General features: G+C 54.0%; 1 protein-coding gene across 1 annotated transcript; it reads left to right on the forward strand.

Moving 5' to 3' along the window:
- Positions 1–3282: 3282 nt before the first annotated feature.
- LOC131202820 (trichohyalin-like) lies at positions 3283–4597 on the forward strand (the record flags this gene model as incomplete). Its single annotated transcript, XM_058192209.1, has 2 exons — positions 3283–3961; positions 4092–4597. Coding segments are annotated over 2 exons (1185 nt in total), but the record flags the coding sequence as incomplete, so codon positions are not given.
- Between the last annotated feature and the right edge of the window lie 7272 nt (positions 4598–11869).

Genomic DNA, 11869 nt, shown 5'->3' on the forward strand with positions numbered 1-11869 from the left:
CAGGCTTCCCGATGTCGATGACCTCGGGACGCAGTGGCTCAGGAAATATGCCCTTTGCGGTTGTCTGGAACTCCTTGCAGTTCGTTTGCTTCTAGGAAGCTTTGAAGCGGGTCATGTCGTTCCCCATTTCTCCTGGCTGGGTCAAGCGGTGCGGGCGGAGTGTAGCTGGCCATCTCCAGCGTTTCTGCCCTGAGTCTTCGGAGAAGGTCGGTATAAATGCAAACAAAACAAAAACCAAAAACCCCATGTCACTTTTTAAAAATTTATTTTGCATTTATATCCCGCCTTCTCCAAAGACTCAGGGCGGCTTACACTATGTCAGGCAATAGTCTTCATCCATTTGTATACAAAGTCAACTTATTGCCCCAACAATCTGGGTCCTCATTTTACCTACCTTATAAAGGATGGAAGGCTGAGTCAACCTTGGGCCTGGTGAGACTGCAGTAATTGCAGGCAGCTGTGTTAATAACCGACTGTCTTAGCAGTCTGAGCCACAGAGGCCCTTTTTAATACAGTTGTAACTTCAAATGGTCACAAAACAAATGGTGGCACTTCCGGTTGCACAACTTATATTTTTTCAGCTTGCAGCAATCAAATGTGGTTAGTCTGCAGTATTTCAGTTCTCACAACTAGCCAGGGCAGCAACAGATAATCAGAGTTCAACACTATCTCCATGGTCACCTTATCATCAGTTTTCACTAAATCAGTCTTCTTCAATAAAATGCTATATGAATTGTTTAGCGTTGAAGGCCCCCCACCCCCAGTATCCCTTGGCATTTACCCTTTGAGTGGGTGCCAGGAGGAAGGGCTCAAGAGAAGCAGGGCTGGCCAGGTCTTCTCCTCACTTTCTGAATCATCCAGTCAGGAGTCGGGTCCAGGAACCTGGGTCACAACACTATCCCTCACCGCATGGGCCCTTCCCCAGGGCTGACGATCGGGATGCGGTCGCTGGGTTCTGCTCATGGAAGGCCTGCACCAGGTCAGGGCATGAACGTCGGAGGCATCTACCCAGGAGAAATCAGTCCCGTATCCTTCCACGCGGAAAGAAGGAAGGAGGAGGAAGGAAGGAAGGAAGGAAGAAGGAAGGAAGGAAGGAAGGAAGGAAGGAGGAGGAAGGAAGGAAGGAAGGAAGGAAGGAAGGAGGAAGGAAGGAGGAGGAGGAAGGAAGGAGGAAGGAAGGAGGAGGAAGGAAGGAGGAGGAAGGAAGGAAGGAAGGAGGAGGAGGAAGGAAGGAAGGAAGGAGGAGGAAGGAAGGAAGGAAGGAGGAAGGAAGAAGGAAGGAAGGAGGAAGGAAGGAAGAAGGAAGGAAGAAGGAAGGAAGGAAAGAAGGAAGGAAGGAAGGAAGGAGGAGGAAGGAAGGAAAGAAGGAAGGAAAGAAGGAAGGAAGGAAGGAAGGAGGAGGAAGGAAGGAAGAAGGAAGGAAAGAAGGAAGGAAGAAGGAAGGAAAGAAGGAAGGAAGGAAGGAGGAGGAAGGAAGGAAGGAAGGAGGAGGAAGGAAGGAAGGAGGAAGGAAGGAAAGAAGGAAGGAAAGAAGGAAGGAGGAAGGAAGAAGGAAGGAAGGAAGGAAAGAAGGAAGGAGGAGGAAGGAAGAAGGAAGGAAGAAGGAAGGAAAGAAGGAAGGAAAGAAGGAAGGAAGGAAGGAAGGAAGAAGGAAGGAAGAAGGAAGGAAGGAAGGAAGAAGGAAGGAGGAAGGAAGGAAGGAAGGAGGAGGAAGGAAGGAGGAGGAAGGAAGGAAGAAGGAAGGAAAGAAGGAAGGAGGAGGAAGGAAGGAAGAAGGAAGGAAGAAGGAAGGAAGAAGGAAGGAGGAAGGAAGGAAGGAGGAGGAAGGAAGGAGGGAGAGGGCCCAAGAGAAGCAGGCCTTGCCAGGTCTTCTCCCTCACTTTCTGAATCATCCGAGTCCAGGAGTCCGGGTCCAGGAACCTGGGTCACAACACTATCCCTCACCGCAGGGCCCTTCCCCCGGGGCTGACGATCGGGAAGGCCTGCACCAGGTCAGGGGCATGAATGTCGGAGGCATCTACCCAGGAGAAATCAGTCCCGTATCCCTTCCACGCGATCAAATATTGGAAACGACCCTTCAGCCAGTGGGAGTCTCGTACGCTGTGGACTTCGTATTCCTCCGACCCGTCCTCGGCGACAGTGGTGCTGTTGGGCACGAAGGGACTCGGTGTGGCCTCAGGAACCAGAAGGACCGGTGAAAAGCAGGTGGATCCGCATGGATCGTGGCAGGGTCAGTCGGTAGGCTACGGGTTGATGACTGCCTCGACGGGAACGGGCGATGAATCGGTGGTCCAACTTCTTTACCGGGCGGGACGGGAGGTGTTTGGTGGAGAGCCACACCGGTCTCCAACTGCCAGCGCGTTGCCCGTCGGGGGCGGTCAGCGGACCGTTTGTAGTCCTCCTTTGCCCGATTCAGCTGCTGGACGTACCAACTGTTGGACCGCATGCAATTCCGTCAGGAAGGTCTGCGTTTGGGAACAGGAGAGTCCGGTGGTGCCAGAGGAAGAGCGGATGGTACCCCACATTGGCAAAGAATGGGGTCATCTGAGTAGAGGTGTGCTGAGAGTTGTTAAGCAAACTCCGCCAGGGACAGGTAGTCGGCCCAGTTGTCCTGTTGCTGGTTGATGAAGCAACGGAGATACTGTTCCAGTATACCGATGACCTTCTCTGTACCCCGTCGGTCTCCGGATGGTGCGATGACGACAGACACCTGCACCTCCAACGCGCCATCAGGCTCTTCCAGAAGCGGGCTGTGAACTGAACTCCGGTCGAAACCACCCTGTCCGGTAGACCATGGGCGGAAGATGTGCTGCAGAAAGAGCGGGCGTTTTGCGGCTGTGGGCAGTCCGCGGCATGGGATGAAGTGTGCCATCTTGGTGAGCATGTCCACCACCACCAGCACCGTGGTGAACCCAGAGAGGCGGCAGGTCTGTCAGGAAGTCCATAGAGATCGCCCCAGGGTCTGTCGGTGTCGGCAAGGGCTGGAGGAGCCGGGAGGGCCCCGTGGCGGTCTTGGCTTGCCGGCAGTCGCAGGATGTCACGTAGGCATGTATATGGAAAGAAGGAAGGAGGAGGAAGGAAGGAGGAGGAAGGAAGGAGGAGGAAGGAAGGAGGAGGAGGAGGAGGAGGAGGAAGGAAGGAGGAGGAAGGAAGGAAGGAAGAAGGAAGGAGGAGGAAGGAAGGAAGAAGGAAGGAAGAAGGAAGGAGGAGGAGGAGGAAGGAAGGAGGAAGGAAGGAAGGAGGAAGGAAGGAGGAGGAAGGAAGGAAGGAGGAGGAAGGAAGGAGGAGGAAGGAAGGAGGAGGAAGGAAGGAAGAAGGAAGGAAGGAGGAGGAAGGAAGGAGGAGGAAGGAAGAAGGAAGGAAGGAAGATGGGAGGAGGAGGAGGAAGGAAGGAAGGAAGGAGGAAGGAAGGAAGAAGGAAGGAGGAGGAAGGAAGGAAGGAGGAGGAAGGAAGGAAGGAGGAGGAAGGAAGGAAGGAAGGAAGGAAGGAGGAGGAAGGAAGGAGGAGGAAGGAAGGAGGAGGAAGGAAGGAAGAAGGAAGGAGGAAGGAAGGAAAGAAGGAAGGAAAGAAGGAAGGAAGATGGGAGGAGGAGGAGGAGGAGGAGGAGGAGGAAGGAAGGAGGAAGGAAGGAAGGAAGAAGGAAGGAGGAGGAGGAGGAAGGAAGGAGGAGGAGGAAGGAAGGAAGGAAGAAGGAAGGAGGAAGGAAGGAGGAGGAAGGAAGGAGGAGGAAGGAAGGAGGAAGGAAGGAGGAGGAAGGAAGGAAGGAGGAGGAAGGAAGGAAGAAGGAAGGAGGAGGAAGGAAGGAGGAGGAAGGAAGGAAGGAGGAGGAAGGAAGGAGGAAGGAAGGAGGAAGGAAGGAAGAAGGAAGGAAGAAGGAAGGAGGAAGGAAGGAGGAGGAAGGAAGGAGGAGGAAGGAAGGAAGAAGGAAGGAAGATGGGAGGAGGAGGAGGAGGAGGAGGAAGGAAGGAGGAAGGAAGGAAGAAGGAAGGAGGAGGAAGGAAGGAGGAAGGAAGAAGGAAGGAAGAAGGAAGGAGGAGGAAGGAAGGAGGAGGAAGGAAGGAGGAGGAGGAGGAGGAGGAGGAGGAGGAGGAGGAGGAGGAAGGAAGGAAGGAGGAGGAAGGAAGGAAGGAAGGAAGAAGGAAGGAAGAAGGAAGGAAGGAGGAAGGAAGGAGGAGGAAGGAAGGAAGAAGGAAGGAAGAAGGAAGGAAGGAGGGAGGAAGGAAGGAAGATGGGAGGAGGAGGAGGAGGAGGAGGAGGAGGAGGAGGAAGGAAGGAAGGAAGAAGGAAGGAAGGAGGAAGGAAGAAGGAAGGAAGGAGGAAGGAAGGAGGAGGAAGGAAGGAAGAAGGAAGGAAGGAAAGAAGGAAGGAGGAAGGAAGGAAGAAGGAAGGAGGAAGGAAGAAGGAAGGAAGAAGGAAGGAAGAAGGAAGGAAGGAGGAAGGAAGAAGGAAGGAAGAAGGAAGGAGGAGGAGGAGAGAGAGAGAGAGAGAGAGAGAGAGAGAGAGAGAGAGAGAGAGAGAGAGAGAGAGAGAGAGAGAGAGAGAGAGAGAGAGAGAGAGAGAGAGAGAGAGAGAGAGAGAGAGAGAGAGAGAGAGAGAGAGAGAGAGAAGTGTTCTGTTTCCCTTCCCCCAATACTCCCAGCAAAGAGTCCGTCAGAGGCCTTCATTTTTCCTTTTATTTACATAGATACATGTCCTGGCCACGTCTACCCACGGGCCTGCCAAGTTTCTGGAGATAACGAGGAAATTATAGATAAGGCCAGAATTACTCACGAATATATTCTTCCCTCCATTGAAACAGTTAGCTCGCCAATTCATTAGCTCGCGCCAACTCATTACTTTGTCCAAGACAAAAACCAGGAAGTCCGCCTCCTATTTATAGTCTCTGCAGATGTGACTGCATGACAATTATGACTTGGCTTTGTCCCAACTCTTCCGCTCCTGCGCACGGCGATCCTGTCTACGTAACCTTGCATTGCTCCAAAACTGTTCTTGGGGCGTTGCCAAATCAGAAGGAGGCTCCATGGAATCAGGCTGTGCCGGCCCCTCCTCCTCCCTTTGAGTGGGTGCCAGGGAGGGAAAGGGCTCAAGAGAAGCAGGGCTGGCCAGGTCTTCTCCCTCACTTTCTGAATCATCCGAGTCCAGGAGTCTGGGTCCAGGAACCTGGGTCACAACACTATCCCTCACCGCAGGGCCCTTCCCCCGGGGCTGACGATCGGGATGCGGTCGGGCTGGGTTCTGCTCATGGAAGGCCTGCACCAGGTCAGGGGCATGAACGTCGGAGGCATCTACCCAGGAGAAATCAGTCCCGTATCCCTTCCACGCGATCAAATATTGGAAACGACCCTTCAGCCAGCGGAGTCTCGTGCGCTGTGGACTTCAGATTCCTCCGATCCGTCCTCGGCGACAGTGACGGGTGCTGTTGGGCACCGAAGGGGACTCGGTGTGGCCTCAGGAACCAGAAGGGACCGGTGAAAAACGGGGTGGATCCGCATGGATCGTGGCAGGGTCAGTCGGTAGGCTACCGGGTTGATGACTGCCTCGACAGGGAACGGGCCGATGAATCGGTGGTCCAACTTCTTTACCGGGCGGTCGGACAGGAGGTGTTTGGTGGAGAGCCACACCCGGTCTCCAACTGCCAGCGAGGCGTTGCCCGTCGGGAGCGGTCGGCGGACCGTTTGTAGTCCTCCTTTGCCCGATTCAGCTGCTGACGTACCAACTGTTGGACCGCATGCAATTCCGTCAGGAAGGTCTGCGTTTCGGGAACAGGAGAGTCCGGTGGTGGCAGAGGGAAGGGGCGCGGATGGTACCCCACATTGGCAAAGAATGGGGTCATCTGAGTAGAGGTGTGCTGAGAGTTGTTAAAAGCAAACTCCGCCAGGGACAGGTAGTCGGCCCAGTTGTCCTGTTGCTGGTTGATGAAGCAACGGAGATACTGTTCCAGTATACCGATGACCTTCTCTGTACCCCCGTCGGTCTCCGGATGGTGCGATGACGACAGACATACCTGCACCTCCAACGCGGCCATCAGGCTCTTCCAGAAGCGGGCTGTGAACTGAACTCCGGTCCGAAACCACCCTGTCCGGTAGACCATGGAGGCGGAAGATGTGCTGCAGAAAGAGGCGGGCGTTTTGCGGCTGTGGGCAGGCCGCGGCATGGGATGAAGTGTGCCATGTTGGTGAGCATGTCCACCACCACCAGCACCGTGGTGAACCCAGAGGACGGCGGCAGGTCTGTCAGGAAGTCCATAGAGATCGCCCCCCAGGGTCTGTCGGGTGTCGGCAAGGGCTGGAGGAGCCCGGAGGGGCCCCGTGGCGGTCTTGGCTTGCCGGCACGGGTGCGCAGGATGTCACGTAGGCATGTATATCATGCCGCACTGGGCCACCAAAGGTCCGTGTCACCAGGTGGAGGTCTTGAAGAACCCAAAATGTCCTGCTGCAGGGTTGTCGTGGCACTGGGTCATGGCGAGGGCTCGGAGTGGTCCTGTGGGCACATATAATCGCCCAAACTTGAGTAAGTCCTCCTCCAAGGTCCAAGGAGGCGTGGGGCCCACCTCCGCTCTCCTTTGCTGCGACCAGGCGTCCTGGCGCTGCGCCTCTCGCACCTGGGCCCGCAAGTCCACTGGCTCCCGTGCGGCGGCCCAGGCTTCTGCCGCAGCACTGTCCGTGGAGGAAGGGGTCCTTGGCGCAGAGGTACTCTGGCTTGCGGGACAGGGCATCCGCCCTCCGGTTGTGACCGCTGGGAATGTAGGTCACGCGGAAGTTGAACCGGGCAAAAAACAACGACCACCGGATCTGCCGCTGGTTTAACTTCCGAGCTGTGGTGAGGTGCTCGAGATTCCGATGGTCCGCTCGACCTCCACCTGATGTCGGGCCCTCCAGATGGTGTCGCCAAGCCTCGAATGCAGCCTTGATAGCCAGCAACTCTTTTCCCAGATAGTGTAGTTGCGCTCGGAAGGATTGAGTTTCCGGAGTAGTAAGCGCAGGAAAAAGTGTGCCACCATTCGTCGGAGCCTGTAGCAGCACCGCTCCCAGAGCCACATTGGACGCGTCTGTTTCCACCACAAAAGGCCGGAGCGGGTCGGGATGCCTCAGGACGGGTTCCGTGACGAAGGCTTTCTTGAGGGCTGTGAATGCTTCTTGCTGCGGGGGACCCCACCGGAATGCAACCTTCTTCCTGAGGAGCTGGGTAAGTGGAGCCGTCAGTGTGGCGAAGCCTGGGATGAAGGTCCAGTAGTAGTTGGCGAAGCCCAGCAGGCGCTGAACATCCTTCACCCGACGAGGGGCTTCCCAGCTACACAAAGCTTCTACTTTACATGGGTCCATGGCTATGCCCTCGGGCGAGATGATATGCCCGAGGAATTCTATGGAAGTCCGGAAGAAGACGCATTTCTCCAGCTTCGCATTGAGTTGTTGCTCCATAGCGTTGCAGAACCAGACCGGCGTGTCGAAGGTGGCTTTCCTGGACCGGGAGTAAATCAGGATGTCGTCAGGTAGATAACCACGAACCGATCCAACATGTCTCGGAACACGTCGTTCATGAAGTGCTGAAAACGGCGGGAGCATTGGTCAACCCAAATGGCATGACAGTGTATTCGTAGTGTCCGTATCGGGTGCGAATGCCGTCTTCCATTCGTCTCCTTCGCATCCGCACCAGGTTGTAGGCCCCGGAGATCGAGCTTGGTGAAGATCGTGGCCTCCGCAACCTTTCCAGTAGCTCCGGGATGAGCGGCAGGGGTAGCGATTCCGCACCGTAATGGCATTTAGCCGGCGGTAATCACAGCACAGGCGCAAGTCCCTGTCTTCTTCTTCACAAAGAGGACCGGGGCCGAGAGAGGGACTTTGAAGGCGGATGAACCCTCGGGCCAGGTTTTTGTCCAGGAAGTCCCTGAGGCGGCCAACTCGGGCTCCGACATGGAATACAGGCGTCCCACAGGCAGTGGTGCGTTGGGCAGAAGGTCCACGGGCAATCGTGGGGCCGATGCGGGTAGTCGGTCCGCCTCCTTCTCGCTGAACACGTCGGCGAAGTCCGTCAGCTCAGGAGGCAAGGTGATGGCAGCGGTGGGGCGTTCTGGCGGCACAGGTGTGGTGGATGTGGTCGACGCACTGCAGACTCGGGAAAGAGATGGCGTTCCGCGACCAGGCCACCTGAGGATCGTGGGTCCGAAGCCAGGCCATCCCAAGGACCAAGGGAAAATGAAGGTCCGCCGTGACATAAAACTGGATCGCCTCCTCATGGTCCCCAATAGCCAGGCGCAAAGGCTGGGTGGCGAATTTAATGGGGCCGGACACCAGTTCTCGTCCATCAATAGTCTCTACCGCATCGGAGGGTCCACGGAACCCCGGGGACCGCAACCTGGGTCACAAAGGCCTGGTCCATAAAGTTTGTTGTGGCCCCTGAGTCCACCAGCGCATGCGCCTGGAGCCCGTCCGACTGGTTCCCCAACCATATCCGTGTGTCCAGAATCAGATGCCGAGGGGGCCCAGAGTCTACTTCCACAACGTCCAGTGGGGCTTAATGCGTGCCCGACCTAGGGTTTCCCAGTCGGGCCTGCTCCGCTTCGATTGGTCACGCTGTGATTCGGGGACGTGCGTGCCACTTCGCTTTCTGGGGCAAGAAGCGCGAAGTGGCGGGCTCCACAGTACAGGCACAATCCCCTTGGCGCCTCGGTTCCGCTCCTGGGCTGTCAGGCGAGGTCTGGCCGCTCCCAACTCCATGGGCTCTTCCGCAGCGGTTACAAAACGTGGGGCGACCCTGGGTGCTGGTGGTGCAGGAAGTGGGGTGCAGATGTCGACGGGGTCCCGGGGTGCGACGGGATGGTCGCCGTTGCAGACGGGCATCGAGGCGGAGACAAAGGGCACCAAGTTGTCGAGGTCCATGGCGCCTCCACGCGGGCCAGCTCGTCTTGCAATTCCTCTGAGAGTCCCTCCTGGGCAACGTCCACCAGCGCTGCATCATTCCAGTCAGAGTCCTGGCACAAAGACGAAATTCGCGATGTACTCCTGCAGGGGCGTTTCCCTTGACGGAGTTCCTTAAGGCGCCTGGTTGCCGTCAGCATTGAACGGGTCCTCATACATGGTGCGCAGGTGCTGCCAAAACGCTGTTGGTCCGCCAGCAGGGGCTGTCCTGGAGCAAGAGGGCGTGGCCCATCGAGCAGCCGAGCCGGAAAGAAGGTTAATCACGAAGGCCACCTTAGCCCGGTCGTCTGGGAAATCCTCTGGCCTCATAGCCATGTAGAGCTGGCACTGTCCCAAGAAGGTCGGGAACATCTCAGGCTGCCCAGAAAACTTATCCGCACGGTTATCGGGCACTTGCGGCGAGGAGGAGGTGGGAGGATGGGGGGCTGCAGGCACATTCCTGGCAGCAAGTTGGCCTGCCAAGTGAGCCACTTGCTGCTGGAGCTGTTGATTAGCCACTTGTAGCTGCTCTAACTGCTGCTGTACGTGCTGCTGATCCATCTTTGGTGGAAGATGTTTTAGTCAGGTCTTGGACAAAATGTTCTGTTTCCTTCCCCAATACTCCCAGCAAAGAGTCCGTCAGAGGCCTTCCTTTTTCCTTTTATTTACATAGATACATGTCCTGGCCACGTCTACCCACGGGCCTGCCAAGTTTCTGGAGATAACGAGGAAATTATAGATAAGGCCAGAATTACTCACGAATATATTCTTCCTCCATTGAAACAGTTAGCTCGCGCCAATTCATTAGCTCGCGCCAACTCATTACTTTGTCCAAGACAAAAACCAGGAAGTCCGCCTCCTATTTATAGTCTCTGCAGATGTCACTGCATGACAATTATGACTTGGCTTTGTCCCAACTCTTCCGCTGCTGCTGCGCCGATCTGTCTCGTAACCTTGCATTGCTCCAAAACTGTTCTTGGGCGTTGCCAAATCAGAAGGAGGCTCCATGGAATCAGGCTGTGCGGCCTCCTCCTGCCTGTGAGGGGGTGCCAGGGAGGGAAAGGGCTCAAGAGAAGCAGGGCTGGCCAGGTCTTCTCCCTCACTTTCTGAATCATCCGAGTCCAGGAGTCCGGGTCCAGGAACCTGGGTCACAACAAGAAGATGCATTGGGACATCCTCCATATCAGGGGTCTCCAACCTTGGTCCCTTTAAGACTTGTGGACTTCAACTCCCAGAGTTCCTCAGTCAGCTTTGGGAGTTGAAGTCCACAAGTCTTAAAGGGACCAAGGTTGGAGACCCCTGCTCCATATCATCACTGATCTCTTTAAAAATCTCTCCATGTAGAGAAGGTTAGAAATCCAAGACAATTATCCTGTTCTCTCTTTATACTTTTTGTACAAAGAGGGTAATAAGCAGAGGTGGTATTCAGCTGGTTTGGACTGGTTTGTCCGAACCGGTAGCAGAAATTGCGTCCCGGCTCAATACCATCCTATTTAGGCACGTTTTTGAGGCCAGGCGAATGCATGGATGGGATGCATGCGAGCAAAGTGAGCACCTGCATGCACACGTTTACATTTGCAAACAGTAAGGGAAAGAATAGAATAGAATAGAATAGAATAGAATAGAATAGAAGAAAGGGAATGGGAATAGAGTAGAGTAGAGTAGAGTAGAGTAGAGTAGAGTAGAGTAGAGTAGAGTAGAATAGAATAGAATAGAATAGAATAGAATAGAGGGAATGGGAATAGAATAGAATAGAATAGAATAGAATAGAATAGAATAGAGAAAAGGAATGGGAACGAGAATAGAATAGAATAGAACAGAACAGAATAGAACAGAATAGAATTTTTTTATTGGCCAAGTGTGATTGGACACGCAAGGAATTTGTCTTGGTGCATATGCTCTCAGTGTATATAAAAGAAAAGATACGTTCATCAAGTTAAGTAAGTGAATACCATCCCTGGTAATAAATAATAACACCAAGGGTAGAAGGAAACATTCTGAAGTATTAAAGATGGTAGTGAGATCCAAAAATCATACAATACCCACATACAGGTATTCCTTGACTTGCAACTCTTCATTTAGTGACCGTTTGAAATTACAACGGCAATGAAAGTGACTTATGAGCATTTTTTTTTTAGCCATATGACTTTGCAGCTTTGTGGTCCCATGATCCAAATTTGAATGCTTGGCAACTGGCATGTACCGGCATTTATGATGGTTGCAGTATCCTGGGGTCATGTGATCACCTTTTGCAAAAAACCCCGCCCCCAACAAGCAAAAATCAGCGGGGAAGCCAGATTCATTTAATAGTCATGTTGCTATCAACAACTGCATTGATTCATTTAACAACTGTGGCAAGAAAGGTTGCAAAATAAGGCAAAACTCAAGTTAATTTTGGGCTCAGTTGCGGTCATCACTTGTTATGTTACAAGCCTGATTCACTAAACCATAAGCCACATAAGCTAAACTCCATCTCCATCTCTGCAACTAAAGACGTAAAGACTTCGACTCAAATGACGGCCAGGGAATTCTAGGAGTCGAAAACTGCGCCTCTTAAAAAGTTGCCAAAGTTTGGAAAACAAAATTTGACTCTGGATCTTTCTGGAGAAAGGCTGGCAAGGCTAGGCCGGGATTTTAAGAGCCACCCCGCCCCCCAAACCCAATTTGCCATAAAAGTGCTCTGTATCCGTGAACCGAACGAATATGCAAGTAGTCCTCGATTTACGACCACCAGGGAGGACCCAAAATCTCCGTTGCTAAACGAGACGGTCGTTAAAACGAGTTGTGCCTCCTCTCATGACCTTCCCTGCCACAACTCTTAAGCGGATCCCTGCCATGATTAAGCGAAACCGGCTCCCCGCCCCCGTTGACTTTTGCTTGCCAGAAGGTTGCAAAAGTAACTCCCTGCACTGCAACCGTCCCAAATACGACCGCTTTTTAGACAAGGGGTGGAAGCGGGGAAATATTGCAGCTT

The sequence above is a fragment of the Ahaetulla prasina genome, chromosome 8 (assembly GCF_028640845.1).
Source record: "Ahaetulla prasina isolate Xishuangbanna chromosome 8, ASM2864084v1, whole genome shotgun sequence".
Lineage (NCBI taxonomy): Eukaryota > Metazoa > Chordata > Lepidosauria > Squamata > Colubridae > Ahaetulla > Ahaetulla prasina.